General features: G+C 43.5%; 2 protein-coding genes across 6 annotated transcripts in view; both read left to right on the top strand.

The window, feature by feature from the left end:
* Positions 1-30: 30 nt before the first annotated feature.
* LOC6500000 (alpha-mannosidase 2) lies at positions 31-4,519 on the top strand. The gene is made up of 5 exons (XM_001953396.4): positions 31-271; positions 328-845; positions 1,015-2,484; positions 2,795-3,857; positions 3,918-4,519. The coding sequence occupies exons 1-5, from the start codon at positions 158-160 to the stop codon at positions 4,065-4,067; spliced, it is 3,315 nt and encodes a 1,104-aa protein (XP_001953431.1). The 5' UTR covers positions 31-157; the 3' UTR covers positions 4,068-4,519.
* A 449-nt stretch (positions 4,520-4,968) lies between these two features.
* LOC6500001 (RNA-binding protein Nova-1) overlaps positions 4,969-17,219 on the top strand; it is a 36,964-nt gene continuing 24,713 nt past the window's right edge. For 2 of the 5 annotated variants that reach the window (XM_044714343.1, XM_044714342.1), the window contains exons 1-2: positions 4,974-5,113; positions 7,557-7,835. In XM_044714343.1, coding sequence (XP_044570278.1) covers positions 7,814-7,835 — 22 coding nt within the window. In that variant the 5' untranslated portion in view covers positions 4,974-5,113; positions 7,557-7,813. Of the gene's footprint in view, positions 5,114-7,556; positions 7,836-15,690; positions 15,819-17,219 lie in introns of those variants that run through there. The other 3 variants (XM_044714340.1, XM_044714341.1, XM_014910826.3) reach the window with 3 other exon arrangements.

Genomic DNA, 17,219 nt, shown 5'->3' with positions numbered 1-17,219 from the left:
TACGATATAAAAATATATCATTTGTAACAAAGGTTATCGATACATTGATATTTTGATATATTATCAATTGTTTACAAAAAAAACACGCAAGGGGGAACTCTGCTGAAGTGAAGAAGGCGTTTGTGGTAGACGATTCCATGACAAATTAGCCGCAAAAATGTTGCGCATACGTCGACGTTTTGCGCTGGTGATATGCACCGCCTGCCTCCTGGTCTTCCTCAGCCTCTATATTATCCTCAACATTGCAGCACCGGCCGTCAGTCAAAAAAAGGTAAATAAACCCTCGAATATAAAGCGGCATCTTCATAAATTAAAATTATTCTGCAGCCAAACTACATGGCTATTGAGACGAAGCTGCGGCAACTGGAGAACGGTCTGCAGGAGCACGGCGAGGAGATGCGAAACCTACAGGCCCGTATTTCGAAAGTCAGGAATGAGCCTCTTATTGCCCCGCCTAAAGTGGAGCGATCGACTCCTGGAGAGTGCCAGGATGTGGTTCAGCAAGTTCCTGAAGTGGAGGTGCAGATGCTAGATCTGTACGACCGCATGTCCTTCAAAGACATCGACGGTGGTGTGTGGAAGCAGGGGTGGAATATCAAGTATGATCCCCTGAAGTACAACGCCCACCATAAGCTGAAGGTGTTCGTGGTGCCGCACTCTCACAACGATCCTGGTTGGATCCAAACATTTGAGGACTACTACCAGCACGATACAAAGCACATCCTGTCTAACGCCTTGCGACACTTGCACGAAAACCCCGACATGAAGTTTATCTGGGCAGAGATATCGTACTTTTCCCGATTTTTCCATGATTTGGGCGAGAACAAGAAGCTTCAAATGAAATCGTGAGTACATAGATGCAGATATCATCCATTATAAACGATGACGGGGCTTGCTTATTCAGTTGCTATTGGCACAATAGAAGCATATTCAAAAGTTGATTAAGCGTGAAGCTCATTAAACAGCCAACCAACTGGTACTAATATTTATTTTATTTTCTGCTTACTTTTTTAGAATTGTTAAAAGCGGTCAGCTCGAATTTGTCACTGGAGGATGGGTGATGCCCGACGAAGCCAACTCCCATTGGCGGAATGTGTTGCTCCAGCTCACCGAAGGCCAGACCTGGTTGAAACAGTATTTGAACGTAACTCCCACCGCATCCTGGGCCATCGATCCGTTCGGGCACAGTCCTACCATGCCTTACATACTAAAGAAGAGCGGTTTCAAGGACCTGCTCATCCAGAGAACCCACTACTCCGTCAAAAAAGAGCTGGCACAGCAGCGGAAGTTGGAATTTTACTGGCGTCAGATTTGGGACAGCCAGGGCGAGACTGCGCTCTTCACCCACATGATGCCTTTCTATTCGTATGATATTCCGCACACTTGCGGGCCAGACCCCAAGGTGTGCTGTCAGTTCGACTTTAAGCGACTGGGCGCCTTTGGGATAAGCTGCCCTTGGAGGGTGCCCCCTCGAGCCATAGGTGACGGAAATGTTGCAGCTCGGTCGGATATGCTAGTGGATCAATGGAAGAAGAAGGCAGAGCTTTATCGCACCAATGTGCTGTTGGTTCCTTTGGGTGATGATTTCCGTTTCAAGCAGAACACCGAGTGGGATGTACAAAGGGTCAACTACGAGAAGCTCTTCGAACACATCAACAGTCAGGCACACTTTAATGTTGAGGCGCAGTTTGGCACTCTTCACGAGTACTTCAATGCAGTGCATCAAGCGGAAGCCCTGGGACAGACCGCATTCCCAACGCTGAGCGGAGATTTCTTCACATACGCTGATCGTACGGACAACTACTGGAGCGGCTACTACACCTCCCGACCTTATCACAAGAGGATGGATCGAGTGTTGATGCACTACGTTCGATCTGCGGAAATGCTTTCCGCTTGGCACTCTTGGGACGGAATGGCACGAATCGAAGAGCGCCTGGAGCTGGCTCGCCGGGAGTTGTCGCTATTTCAGCATCACGATGGTATCACCGGCACAGCCAAAACTCACGTCGTCAAGGACTACGAAGGACGCATGCAAGAGGCGTTAAAAGCATGCCAGGCGGTGATGCAACAGTCGGTGTACAGGCTTCTCACCAAACCTTCAATCTATAGTCCAGAATTTAGCTTTTCGTATTTTACGCTCGACGATTCACGCTGGCCGGGATCGGGCGTGGAGGACAGCCGCACTACCATCATCTTGGGCGAGGAGCTGCCAACCAAACATGTTGTGTTGCACAACACTTTGCCCCACTGGAGGGAGCAGCTGGTGGACTTCTATGTGTCCAGTCCGTTCATTAGCGTCAGTGACTTAACCAACAACCCGGTAGAGGCTCAGGTATCGCCTGTGTGGAGCTGGCACCACGACTTGCTCACCAAGACCATCCATCCGCAAGGATCCACCACCAAGTTCCGATTAATATTCAAGGCTCGAGTGCCCCCTATGGGACTGTCGACCTACATCCTGACTATTTCCGAGTCCAAGCCACAGTAAGTAGTAGATAAGAAGACATTTATTTGTGATAACTATTAGCTTTTTAGTAAGAGACCTCTTTTCTGATAGTCTAAGATTTTAAAACACGTTTAATGTACAAACTGATTTCTTGCCTAATTGGCTTTCAGTGTTTGTTGATTTGTTATATTTGTTAAAACCACTTTTATCATTTCAAAACTTGAATCTACACAACTTGTCAATTTGAGGAGCTACATAGATGGTTCACCACACCCCAAACGAGTCTTATGATAGGTTTCTATAACATCCTATAACTCACTGTACTTAATATTTTGATATAACCCCCAGACACACTTCGTATGCCAGCAATCTGCTGATGCGCTCCACCTCCTTCGCCGTTCCTTTGGGCCAGTATCCGGAGGATGTGAAGTTTTCCGAGCATCGTGAAATGTCACTGAGGGTGGGAGATGGTCCCACCTTGGCCTTCTCGGAAGATGGACTTCTCAAGTCCATGCAGCTTTCCCAGGACAGTCCGCATGTGCCCGTTCATCTGAAATTCCTGAAGTACGGCACCCGGCAGCATGGAGATAGATCCGGAGCGTATCTATTTCTACCAAATGGTCCGGCCACGCCGTTCCGCGTAAGCACCCCCGTCGTCTTGGTTAGCGAAGGCAAGCTGGAGTCCTCGGTGAGCGTGGGCCTGCCGAGTGTGGTGCACCAAACCATAATGCGCGGTGGCGCACCCGAGATTCGCAACTTGGTGGACATTGGAGATCTGGACAACACAGAGATCGTGATGCGTCTCCAAACCCATATCGACAGTGGGAACATCTTCTATACGGATCTCAATGGCCTGCAGCTTATAAAGCGGCGACGCCTCGAAAAGCTGCCCCTCCAAGCCAACTACTATCCTGTTCCCTCGGCCATGTTCATAGAGGATGCGAATATGCGACTCACTCTCCTGAGTGGTCAGCCACTGGGTGGATCTTCACTGGCATCGGGTGAGATGGAGATCATGCAGGATCGCCGGCTGGCAAGCGATGATGAGCGCGGCCTTGGCCAAGGGGTGCTGGACAATAAACCTGTTCTGCATATTTATCGCTTGGTGCTGGAGCGGATTAACAACTGCCAGAGGCAATCGGAGCAGCATCCTGCTGGCTACCTGACCAGTGCGGCCCATAAAGCCTCGCAATCGCTGCTGGACCCGCTGGATAAGTTTATTTTCGCGGAGAATGAATGGATCGGGGTGCAGGCACAGTTTGGTGGCGACCATTCGCCCGTTCGCGAGGATCTCGATGTGACTGTCATGCGAAGACTCACCAAGAGCTCTGCAAAGACACAGCGCATAGGATACGTGTTGCATCGCACCAATCTGATGCAGTGCGGGGCAGACAATCAGTTGCCACAAAAGGTTAGTAGATGCTACTGATTTCCCTCTTTTAAGTTACTAAGATTGCTTTCCTCACTTCAGATTGATGTTTGCCACCTGCTGCCGAACACTGCCAAGTGCGAACGCACCACCCTAACTTTCCTTCAGACCCTGGAACAGTTGGAGCCCATCGTCGCTCCCGATGTGTGTCCCATGGAAACTGTGGCATTCGTGAGCAGTCACACGAGCTGATCGTAAATGGATGTGCAACTAAGAGGATAGAATTTATGAATCTCGGATAATAGCCCACAGCAACACAGGAAATCTCAGTTTAATCATCAAACCTAAGCACTGACAGTATGAAAATACGTAATTTAAAACTACGTATCATATACATATATATTTTTTTTGTTTGTAAACTTCCTTACAAGGGTTCTGAAATCCTATTACGCATCAGGATAAATCCGCCACTGCTCCTGCTACTGCGTAACTACCCATTTTACTTTGTTGTCGCTTAGGTTTTTACATTTTTGTGATATCCCTCCAGTTCCACAGTAAGCAATCTCTGTCTGTCTTAGATATTCTATCTAACAAATGAATCGTACTTTAAATGTAATGTAGGTTTAGTTATAATGACGTAATTGCACCAGCAATGATATTAATCTCTATAACGAATCGAAATAAACTGAGTCTCATTTAAGTCACGTGATAGCTTCTAAATTATTTATTATTTTTTTATAAGAAAAAGAAAAAAAACGTTGATATTCTTATCAGTTTTTGATTACCAGATTGTACGGTATTGTTGTTACCTGCATGACCTATTGAGATTCTCTCGGGGGGAAACTGGAGAGAGAGAGAGCGTGAAAAGAGGGAGGGAGGACCATGCGGTTCTGCTGCTCTGCTTGGAAAATGCATAATGGAAATCCAGATTGAATCCGAACTGAGAGTAAAGTGGTTGTTTTCAGAGAGTCTCTCTCTCTGAGAGAGAGAGCCAGAGTGTTGAGGGAGAGATGTTCTGCGCACAATTGGCGCTCTCTTGCTCTCTTTTCTCCAATCCGAAACGAGCAACGGAAGCAAAACCGATTTGTATCTGTGAGATACTCAGATACACAGCCCCCGACAGTGGCTCTCTCACAACCACTGACCGACCGACCGACCATCGGAATTTCTGTACAAAAATCTCGGCACGAGTCGAAAGAGCGCTCCAACCGCGAGCTGTTTTCAAGTTTTTGTTTCGAACAGTTCAGTTGGATTTCAGTCACAGAGTCAGAGCGTCAGATTCAGATACGTCGTCGCCAGTGAGTTTTGTTTATATGTTTATGGCACACACGGCATACATACTGACGCCTAAGCGCAAAGTTCTGCAATTCGAAAACAACAATCTAACGAATCAACGAATCTAAACAAAAGTGCTTCGAGCCACCAATTAAAAAAAAAAACAAAAAACAAAGTGCTTTAAAATAAAAAAAATACAAAGTGGCAGATGATGGTTGTTGCTATTTGTGGTTGTTGTCGCTTTTCTAATGAAGGCGGGACTGAAATTTAATTAAATTAAATTAAATAATGCACACATGCGTTCTATGGCCAAAGAAGAGGAGGCGAGCTCCGAGAGAAGAAGGGGAATAGCAGTGCGTGCGAGTGTGTGTGTGTGTGCGAGTGTATCTCTAAGCTTCGTTCTACGTTCTTAAGTTGTTCTGGTTGTTCCTTGCGCTGTGGTTCTAAGGTTCTTTTTTTCGTGTCGTATCTGTGTGTGAGGTTTTGAATGCGTGTGTTTGTTCGCCTGTATCTCTGTGAGTGTGTATTAGTGTGTGTGTGTGCTTTTTGTGAACTACGTTTTGTTTCAATGCCAAAAAGTATCTATGCCCTGGCATGTGCGCTTCGCCTGCTATCTCTCGCTCCCTCTCGCTGGCTGGCTGCCTTGCTTGGCATGCTGGTTACATAAATACTCACTCACACAAGCCCGCAGCTGAGCTGAAAAAAGAAAAAAAATGAAAATGAAATTGTAACGCGCTACATTCGAACCAAATTTAATTAACACCTAAAGACGAAACTGGGAAACTGGCCAACCTTCCAAATTCCAAAAATTCCAACTGGAACGCCGCCGTATCCTATTGGAATCACATCAACAATGGTCCAGAGCGCGAAACATGTGTTTTTTATTTTATCAGAAGAGGCTGCCTGGGATGTTATCAACAAACATTCCTGCGGTTTCCCAATCAGCTTCCATTGTTTCCTGCCCCCGCTATCCCCGCTGCCAGCAAATAATCCCTAAAGAACTGAAGGAACTATCTTTAAGATACACGAACTGAAACAGAACGAGAACACAAAAATAAGAAAAAAGAAGAAAAAAAAAAAAAAAAAACGTTGGAATGGGCCAACGAAATTAAAATCAACGACGTCATATAAAAGTGTGTCAAAGCAGCTCACGCACACACTGCCACACACTACTGCGACTGTGTGGGGCAAAGCTTTTTCTCTCCCTCTCTAACTCCCCAACCCCTACCCCTACCCCTGCCACCCCTCTCCGATGACTCTCTTTTGTTCGATTAGCGTGCAAGCTGATAAAACGCACACACCGCGTATACATAATTTATATATTTTATTTGAATGTTTTTCGTTTGTTTGCCTCTCTGCCACTCTCTGCTTTTTTGGCCCAACGAGTTTTTCTCGTTATTCTATCCATTTACGCTTTGCTCTCTCCCCCGTTCGTTTTCGGCCACAAACATATGGCCTGGCCCGTTTCTCAATTATTATGTCATAAACAACTTGAATGGCAAAAAAAAAATATCCATCCGATAGAAGTTCAATTCGTTCAAGGCAAGAGATGGCGGCCTCAGACCTGCAGGCCCTAGGCCGAAGAGCTTTTGGCACTTGCACAGGAAATGCAAAAGTTATCTTGTCCCAAAAATGTCTTCCCTCGTTGGTATGTGTATGTGTATGTGTGTGTTTGTGTGTTTGTGTGAACGTGCAGCAATTTTCCAACGTTTGCATGAAAACCTAGTGCCCTATTAAGCAAAATGAGAGAAAATCAGAAAGAGAGAACAAGAGAGAGGGGAATGCCAATGCCCAGCGGGAGCACGAGTGGAAAAGCTTGCAGACGAGGCTGTTTTTCCCGCATTCGGAATAAACTTTAAAACAAACAATGCTGCTTGCTGGCTCTCGAATTTAAAAATCAATGTAGAAAATGCCCGCTAAGCGGACAAAGAAAACGAAACGAAGAGAACCAACCTCGGATGCTCACTCACACACACACGCATACTATGTGAACTGTTAGATAGAAATGTGATCGGACGGGCACGTGTACGTGGCACACAGATACTCGCGAGAGGCAGGTCGAGAGAGAGAGTGTAAGAGAGAGCCGTTTGCAGAAGAGAGGAAGCTTGACGGGAGCTTAGCGGGCCAAGCAAACGCGACATTTTGTTAGAATCCAAACGTGAACGAGCACGCAAGACGAGGACGCCGCGAAACTGGACGGAAAAACGGAAAAGCAACAGCGAACAGCAAGGCAGGCGCATAGAAGGGGGCGAGGTGGTTAGCAAGCAGGGGCGTCTAAGCAAATTGTCCCGTTTAGGTGCTGCTACTAATTTGTCGTTAGTCGCTGTAGTCGTCGATAGTTTTTCGCCCAGAATCAACCTTCGCGGCAAATTAGTGCGTATTTGTGTGTGTTTCTCTGCTTGTTTTGTTTTTATATAACCACAAATATCACAAAAGCAACAACTACATAATCTGAATCAACAATAGCAACAACCAGGCCAAAATCAAAACAGAATAATAAAAAAACAACAACAATAAAAACTTTAATCGCAGGAGTAACAACAAAAACAACAACTGTCGCGTCACTGAATGAAACAATAATTGAATAATTGCATTAAAAAAAAGAAAAACATAAAAAATAACGAAAAGAAAAACAAGTACTGAGTAAGACAAGGAGAGACTAGCGTTCAAAAGTATCCCCAATCGTTCTCTATCTCTACCCAGACTCAAATAATTGCAGCTGAATGCACGACTCCTTGCAGAAAGGTGAATATATATTTGAAAATAGTCATAAGATTGGAATTAAGCTTAGCTTAGTGTAAGGCAGGAGGACCTCCTCCTTCTGGAGAAAAAGTTCAAATAAAACAAGCTTTTTCAACACTTCTTTTTTTGGGTCACTTCCTAACACTGGAAAGGGGGATTTCAAAAGAAATTCACTTTTTAAAGTTTGAGCTATGGGGTGGGGAGTGTGATTTGAATATTTCTGTTTTGGGTCACTTCCCAACACTGAAAGTTGGGATTTCAACAATAAATTCACTTTTTAAAGTCTGAATAGTATGGTGGGGAGTGTGATTTGAATATTTCTGATGCCACAGCTCATACAGCTGATTGCGAATAAAAAAAATACTGATTACTCAGAATCGGAACCGATCTCCCTCTGCCTCTTTCTCACTCTCTGACTCTCCGACTCTCTCCCCCCACATGGCATGCTAATCAAAGTCGAACCCCCGCCCCATCCATCCGCCCTTTTTTCATCTGCTCTTTGTCCCCTCTTCCTCGTTTATCTGCTCATCAATTCGCTCGTTTCATAGCCTAACCCGACACTTGATTCTAGTTTTTATTTTCACCTCCTCCCTCCCCCTCCTCAGCCCTGTCAGTCGGCCTCCATGCCACCGTTAAATGCAAATAGGCATTAAATTGTCCGCTTGTGTGTCGTTTCGTTTCATTTGCATTCACACCGCTGTCTACTGCCCCCTCTCTCCTGCCCTGTAATGATTCTTAACCCACTGTTGCCCCCCATACCCGTTGCGCAATTCGGTGGTGGGGCAGCCTCATCAGTATGTGGGTTAAACTGCTGGCAAGCCGAAAGCAAGAGTACTCTACTTTTAAGTACTCTACTTATCCTCTGTTACAAAGTCACCTAGACTTCTAGAACACCCTATTCCTAGGGTATCACAGATGAGGATGTAGAGGAAGTGCAGTCCAAGCTGGGGAGCTGCAAGGGGACGTCCAAATAACTTAAAAAAAACGAAAAAAAAATATGAAAAATTAACCCAAAACGAAACGAGAAAAGGTTTATGTAAACAAGCACACACACGCTCTAGCAGGCTGACACACAAACACTCACACACACACACACATTGACATAGAGGGCCGTGTTCATGCAAAAGGCACGAAACTGCTGTTAACCTATTTGCCGTAATGGTTACGGCGGTGATTTCGACCCGGAGACGATGGCGGCGGAGACTCTCTCGGCTCGGCTAATAAGCTCGGCCGAGAGTCCAAGCCCCGTCGTCGATTATGGCCTGAAGTGCAAAACTGCAAGCTTGGCGGTAAATTAAAGTGCCTGTGCCGATGCCGAAGCCGATGTTCTAGGAAACTGGTCGCCACAAACGCTTGAATGAATCACTTTCGAGATCAAAGACCGAGACAGAAGGGTTCCGAAAGGGTTGGACGACTGAAAACAACAGAAATGGTCAGCAAAAGTTAACCATAAATAGTTTCTCAAACAAAAAAGAAGAAAAATCGTAAAGCTTTAAAGGGGATTCCCATTGTGTTTTCTTTTCAGAGACTTCTTAGAGGGTTAAGTTGTAAAAAATATCTATTTTTGTGGACATTTTTGTTAAATTCTTTATTGTTTTTAATTTTCTCAAAAAAAAGGCTCTCAATTGAAGCTTTCTGTCTATTTTATCTCTTTTCAGACTCCTTAGAGAGTCTATACTTGTCTGTTTTAGTCACTAATAGTCCCTTCATGATCCGACTTGAAAAAGATACAAAATTTATAGCTGTTTTATAGATTTATCGAAAAAAAACAAGTCTGAAAAGGATCATGTCATGATTAGACTTAAAAAGAATGATTAAATCATGCTTAGACTTGAAAACATTAAAAAAAAAGTAGAGATTTAGAAGCAAAAAGCTTCAGATTTCAAAAAGAAAGACTTGTTTCTTTCTTTTTTTTAGGAAAACAGGACTAATATTTCGATTTATCGAAAAAAAAAAGTCAAAACATGATTAAAGCTTGATCCGACTATAAAAAAATACTAAATTTCTACCTGTTTTATCGATTTATCGAAAAAAGCAAGTCTGAACTTGATTAAATCATGCTTAGACTTGAAAAGAATGATTAAAGCATGATCAGACTTGAAAAAAATACTAAAATGTATAGATTTTGTATCGATTTATCGAATAAAACAAGTCTAAACTTGATTAAATCATGCTTACACTTGAAAAGATTAAATAAGTAGAGATTAAGAAGCAAGTAGACGATTTGATAGAGATTTAAAAGCAAATAGTTATCGATTTATCGAAAAAACAAGTCGAAACATGATAAAAGCTTCATCAGCTAAAAGTGACAGACCCGACTTTGCTGAGAAAATCGTCTTTAATCCACCTGGCAACCACTAATCCCCCCCTCTTTTGCCTTTGCGACCTTGCCCGGGCCAGGGCCCATAAATATTCAACGATTTTTTAATTGGCACAAATGCCTATGGCTAACGCTTCAGCTTCAGCTTAAGCTTCGGTCTGTATGTATGTCTGTCTGTCTGTTTGTAATTGCAGTCACAGTTAATTGGCTGCATCAATTGAATGTTATTAGAGGTAACGCCGCAACAAAAAACAAAAACAATAAAAGCAAAAAATCAAACAACAAACAGCACTGTAATTACAACTATCCATCGACTTTGGAGCTGTTCAAGTTCACAGCGTCATCGCGGCAAGCAGAAACACAAAAAAACAAAAAAAACGCTTTCATAACAAATTACTTGCAGTTGTAATTATGGAAAAAAATTAGTATTTTTGCTTGTTCGGCGTCAGGCGTCTTCCAGGAGGGGTTCGATTGATTACTGTTTGTCGAGTGACGTAATAAAAGCAACAAAATTTATCGATTTATCGAAAAAAAGCTAGTCAAAACATGATTAATGCATGCTCGGACTCGAGAAGATTAAAAAAGTAGAGATTTTAAAGAAAAAAGTTCAAGATTTCGAAAAATAACAAATCTAAACATGATTGAAGATTTGAGAGACATTTGGAAGCAAATAGTTATCGATTTATCGAAAAAAAAAACAAGTCTAAACATGATTCAGTAATGATTAGACTTAAAAAGGATAACTAAAGCATGATCAGATTTGAAAATATTTTAAAAAAATGTTGAGATTTGGAAGCAAAATGTTATCGATTTCGAAAAAAACAGTTTTAAACATGATAAAGCATGATAATCGATACTAAAATGTAGAGATTTGGAAGCAAAAAATAAAAGATTTTGAACAAAATGATCAGACTTTTTTCGAAATATAAAAAAAAATAGTAAAGATTTGGAAGCAAAAAGTTAGAGATTTCAAAAAGAAATGAGTCTTAGCATGATTTACGATTTGAGACAGATTTTGTAGCAAATAGTAGATCGATTTATCGATAAATAACAAGTCAAAACATGATTTAAGCATGATCAGACTTTAAAAGAATGAACAAAATAATAGATTTGAAAGCCTGTAAGTTTATTTTTATGATTTCCTTATAATAAATATTAAATAAATCAGGAAAAAATATTTATTAAATTATATTTTATTTTCAAATAACTAATGGCTTGTTTTTGTTTTTTAGCTTGTAGGGTAGGGTGGTTCTTAAATGAATTAGATTGTCGCCAGGCCAGGCCAGCATCGATTTTGGCTAAATTGGGGCACTGCCTCCGCCCTCTGTCCCTTATGCCGCCCCTTGCACCGCCCTCTGTTCTGGCACTCGGCCTGTCTACGAAGCTGGCTGCCAAAAGAGCTTCTGCAGCAGTCGGTGTTGGCCAAGAGGTGGAGGTGGTGGTGGTGGTCCGGTCCAAGTGCAGCCAGGCCAGGCCAGCGGGCAGACCAAATTGTTAGTACCAAATTGTCGCCAGGCCTGTGTACGACAACTGGGGCGGTTTTTAATTAAAATGCCAAAAATAAAGCACACAGACGAGAAGAAGAGCGCAGATATTTGTTTCATTGTCAGCCAGGGTTGTCAAGTAATTTGATTTCATATTTTCACTCCACCGCCCCCCTGCTGACTAGTGATTTGTGCCATCTTGAAATTGAAAAGTAACAAGGCTGCCAAGAAATCAGGTCTTCTAAAAAAAGAATTTCAAAAAAAGATAATTAAAATACTTGGTTTTCAATAAAAAATAGTTGAAAGAGGGGAGATATCTTAGAGATACAATATCTATTGACTTCAATAAGAATAAGAAACAAAGAATTAAAAAAAAAGATAATTAAAATACTTAATTTTCAATAAAAAATAGTTCAGAGAATGGAGATATCTTAGAGATAGAGTATCTACTTGAATATCTATAGAATCCACGTCAGGTCAGGAGGGTACTTGAACAGCTCCTGACTTGGCTTGTTTACTTCGACTTGGCATAAGTTCTTTGTGTTTGAGTTAGTCTGCTGCCATTTGACTGCCTTCGCCTTTATTTATGGATAATTCATAGACGCACCTTGGCTCAGGCACCTGGCAAGCACGAATTCGATTTGATTGGAAATGGTGGTGTGCCGGTGTCCCCCTGCTCCACCCCCCTCTATATTGACAGGCGACCTAGCGACATAGTTTCGCAGTTGGGCTTCGCTGCCTTCCCCGGTGTAATTTACATACAAACAGATACACAGATACAGATACATACATAGATACACCCTCTCAGATACACATGCATGTATGCTCTACTGTTCGCTTGGCCTAATTGTGAGCTTTTGATTTTGTTTCATGGGAAGCCCCGGCATTCTCCCTCTCTGTTTTGTTTTGTTGCTTGTTTTTTTTGTTTTTCTTTTTTTTTTTTTAGTTTTTTTGGGTCTCTGCGGATTCCGACTAGCTCAGCACTGCTGCTGCTGCATACTTTCTGATATGTTTTTCGTAGGGCCATAAAGTTGCTGCCACTATATATTTTGGCCATATTACGTTGCTTAACCTTCACCCATTTCCCTGCCACCAAAAATATCCAAACACGAAGTACTTCTGAAGGTATAGAGACACATTTTCACATCCATGGAGCAGCAGTTGCAGTGTACACATTGCGTATACGCAATGTGTGGTCTTTGCCGCCACAGCTCCATTATGCAACGCACATAATCAGCGTTAATGTGAAATTCTAATTTCATTTCGTGTTACTCATTAATAATTATAATTACGCTGCCAGAGCCACCGCAAAAAAAAAGTAAACAGCTCCAGCCCTCGGTTCCTGCCGATTTTTCTGTTGACTCGACACAAATAGACGCTCTCGCTCGTCTGATATTTATAACAAACACACTGGGACACACTGGGAGGGGTTCTCATCATCACACACGCTCCTCAAACAAAGGAGCTGAGTCTGAGCCGAGTCAACGAAATCCAAAGCCAAAATCCAAAGCAGCTTACAACAGGAAGAGTGGATACCCTTTCCGGGGGCTATATCAGATGAGGTACCATGCCAGATGAGAGAGACGAGATGCGACGACTTCCTGGAGCTACCCTCGATGTGGGCTCATAAAAAAAAAAGCCAACAAAAGGGGGTGGTCTGGTTCGCAATGAGCATAAATTATGCGCACAAAGAGGCGGCAAGGCGGCAAGGCGGCAAGGCGGGGGGCCCAGGCGCCAACACACTCATCTTCCTGGTCCTGGCCACTTATCCAGCCCGAATAGACATCAGAAGACAAAGCCTGCTCTGCAAATAGAATCCCAGAAAGCTTAATATTTTAAAGAAGTAGCTTCTTAAATGTTTTTCTTAAATACTTGTTAGGTGGCTTGTGGAGGAAACCCTTTTTTTTTTTTTGGTCAGCGGGTGGCGGCTTTTGGCATCGCGTGCCTCTGTTATTGATTTTCGCTTTCATTTTTCATGTGGCATGCCGCATGCCGCATGCGAGGCAACAGGAACCAGGAACAGTAGAACAAGCTTACATATGCGGACGAAAGTTTTCCATTTCTCCGGATGGCTAGTAAGAGTGGGATAGTCACTGAAGAACGCACCAAACTGGATAGCCGGACAAACATACGGGGAAAAACTCATTTGAGAGAAGACATCCGAAAACGTGCCGCCAAAGTCAATGAGGTCGCACCACCCACCCGGCCCTCCATCCTCCTTAGGTAGCCTTGCCCCGGGCATCAGGCCTTTCATCCGCTGCGTCCTCATTCAGAGTGCCATCTGGTTAAGTATGCGCCGTGTTTACCTTTTCATAGCAATGTCCTTGCCGTCGGCACTGCCTTTAAAGCTAAGGAGTTTTTCTCTCTCTCTCTGCCCCCTAAGTGCCCCCTGCCAACTTGCTACCCTACCCACATTTCCGACTAACCCCCCTCTTGATGACTTATGACATTTGCGCTTTTGTTGTATTTGCATTCGTGTCGATGTTGCCTTCATTCCGCCTCTTTTGTCCACTTTCCCCTAATGGTAAACCCTCTTCCGCTGGGCTCAGTGACTCCGGACTCCGGACACTGTACTCCGGACAGTTATCAACTGCCGGGTCTGACCCACAATCGCCAGTTATCCGCACTCGGCTGGCTCTCCTGCCATTGTTCATTTTGCCGGGGCACGTTGATTTTATTTTAGTTGCCCCATTTTTCGGTGCTTTTCTCTTTTCCTTTCTGGAGGGAGGAGCCATTACCACCCTGGTCTATATAAGTACTACTCTTTGGTCTCCATGTTTCTGTCAACCCATTTGCTGGCCGACTGCCGACTGCAATTATGAATTTGGGGCAATTGGGGGGAGGAGTGCGCTCTGATGGCTCCATAGTGGCTGTGATTTGGTGGAAGAGTTGCCCGAAAGATATTGGGGATTGTCTATCCCTATATGACATGTTAGATAACACTTCTATGGATGTTTTGAGATCATCATTAGACTGCCAGAGAGGGACTGTCATCGAGAATCTAGTCACGGACAGAACAGGTACGGCTCTGAGTTATGAGTTCCAGTATGACTCACCACCCTAGTTGCATCGCTACTTGTAGAACCCACTCCCCACTATGATTTCTATTACTTTCAAGGGCCATTACTCACCTTCCCCTAACTCTTAATTGTGAAAAGGCCGGCTCCCACACTAAGTTCCACTGACAGATCACTGGTAATGCCGCTGACAAGCCAAACAAATGAAACATTCTCAGATTAGGAGTGTCAATGGCGGTTCGGAAATGTCGGGATAAATTGCCGTCAGCCTTTGTCATCAAAAATTGAGGATGTCAGTGTTTGTCCTTTTTTTTTTTCTCCAGGCAGGACAGGCAGGCAGGCAGGCTGGGAAGGGAAAGATTTATCGCACATGATATTTGTCAAAACATGGAGATAAAAAGATACACAAGCGCACACATTCGAGATACTGGCACTGGCACATCCGCACATTCAGGAATAGATACAAATAGCCGCTTGGCTGTCAGCAGATTTGTGATGAAAAGGCAAAGAGAGGAGGTCCTTGAAGGAGGTTGGCTAATCCACTTGTGGCTGATCCACTTGGAGGCCCAGGCTCCTCCAAAAATATTGCCAAACTAGAATTCCTATCAGCGTCGGGGCGTCTGGGGGGAGCAGAAACAGAAAATCAAAAAAACAAAACAATTAGGCGCTGGGGATCGGGATCGGGATTGGGATCGGGGCAGAGCAAAGTGCAGTACATAACAAAAACTATTTACTGATAAGAGGCAGGAACATACCGAGACACAAACGAGAGAGAGAGGCGGCTGAGCAAACACTTTGTAGATAAAGTATCTACCAGATACAACACCACTACAACTGCTCGCTCTCACTCGCTCGCTCCAGCGGGCCCAGGCGAGAGAGCAGCCGCCGCTGCTCTCCCTCTCCCTCTCCCACTCCCGCTCCGCTCTCCCTCTCCCACTCCCGCTCTCCCTCTCCCACTCCCGCTCTCTCTCTCCCTCTGGCAAGTGTTTGAATCTCGTAGATACTTTGGCCTGGCTCGGAACCCATTTCGTTTTTAATTGTTTTCAGTTTTTGAATTTAGTTGTATTTGATTTCCACGTACTCGCGCACTGTCGTCCTCTCCTCCTCATTGGAAAATAATTAAGTGTCATTTTTTGAGGAACTTTCAGCTTTGGAAGCGTCTCAAGTGAGTGTCGTGCCGTTAAGTGCTTGGAATCTCATTGCCACTGACAGTTTGTTATTTGAGAGCTCCACAAAGTGGTGGGTTGGGGTCGAGGTCTTCCCTCTATATAGACCTTCCCCCTGTGGCGCCCCAGCTCTCTATCTCTAGCTCTAGAACCGCTTATCAAGCCAACAAACAAGCCTTTCAATTAAGCAACAAAACATAAATCTTTCGCTCTTTCCAACTAATATGGAATATGTGGCGCGAATGCGGGTCGCGTGTTGCTGCCCCACCACCACAAATACTATAAGTTTCAAACTTTTTCAAAACTTTTTGTTCCGAAAACTTCTGATGTCATTTTATTCCAACATCATATGGTGTTAGTTCCCTGGCTTCTCTAGCGGAGAGGCAGTTCGCTTCAAAGAAACCCTACCAGAGCTCACTAACTCACTATCACTTACGTCCCAGTCTTATCGACAAACCGAAAAGCAACGAAAATAAACCTTATCGCAGTCGTCTCCGCTGGAGTGATAACTGTGAGTCCGGCAGGGAGATAAGTTCGGCTCTATAAGTACTTGCTGTGTAAATGGAATATTTTTTTTTTTTCCATCTACTCGGGTTGTATGCCTGATTTATTTCTATATATATATATACATACATATAGTATATATATTTTATAGTTCCATATAAGAAATTTTAGTGATACGACGGTTTCTTGGAAGGGTTCTTGCCACTCAGCCAAGGAAATGGTACAAAGTTTACTTCTGCCAGAGTATCTTAATGTATTTATATACTCTAAGATAGTGTCTGTTTTTTTGTAGATACATCCATTGAAAGTATCTGCATCTGTTGTCCACCCATTTTGTATATTTTAATAATATTTTTAAATGAGACTGAGACTAAGACTGCATATCCTTGGGCTGATTGGAGAGTGCATTTCGGCAGCTGCTTCCAATTCATCACCATTAACACATTTTCGGCTTGAGTGCATCAATGACGATTTGGCTTTTGTGCCACCGCTTCTGCCACTGTCATCATCATCATTGCTTTCTATTCTAATCGTATCTGCAGAAAGAAGCGAAAACTTTTCTTTCTAGTATTGTATGTACTATAGTATGTGTTCAAGGACACACAAAGTGAAAAATGTCGAGCACTTTGCGTGTCTCGGTTGAGAAAAAAGGGGCGCGTGTGGCATGAGGCATGAGTCTCCTCCACCTCCTCCCTCCTGAGATTTGTGCAGTGGCAGTGTGGCAGTTGCTGAAATTTGAATGCCAAGTTGGTCGCCATTTTGAGAGAGAAGCGGCCGCCTCGAATGGGAACTCTTCTACGGAACGGCCATAAAAAAAATAACAAATAACAAACAAATGAATAAATGAAAATAAGGCAACAAAAGTATTAAGTGAATTAATTGAAAAACTGAAATGC

Source organism: Drosophila ananassae, chromosome 2L (assembly GCF_017639315.1).
Source record: "Drosophila ananassae strain 14024-0371.13 chromosome 2L, ASM1763931v2, whole genome shotgun sequence".
In the NCBI taxonomy this organism is placed as follows: Eukaryota; Metazoa; Arthropoda; class Insecta; order Diptera; family Drosophilidae; genus Drosophila; species Drosophila ananassae.
Note: the sequence above shows the minus strand (reverse complement) of the source record. Positions and strands in the feature narration are given on the sequence as shown.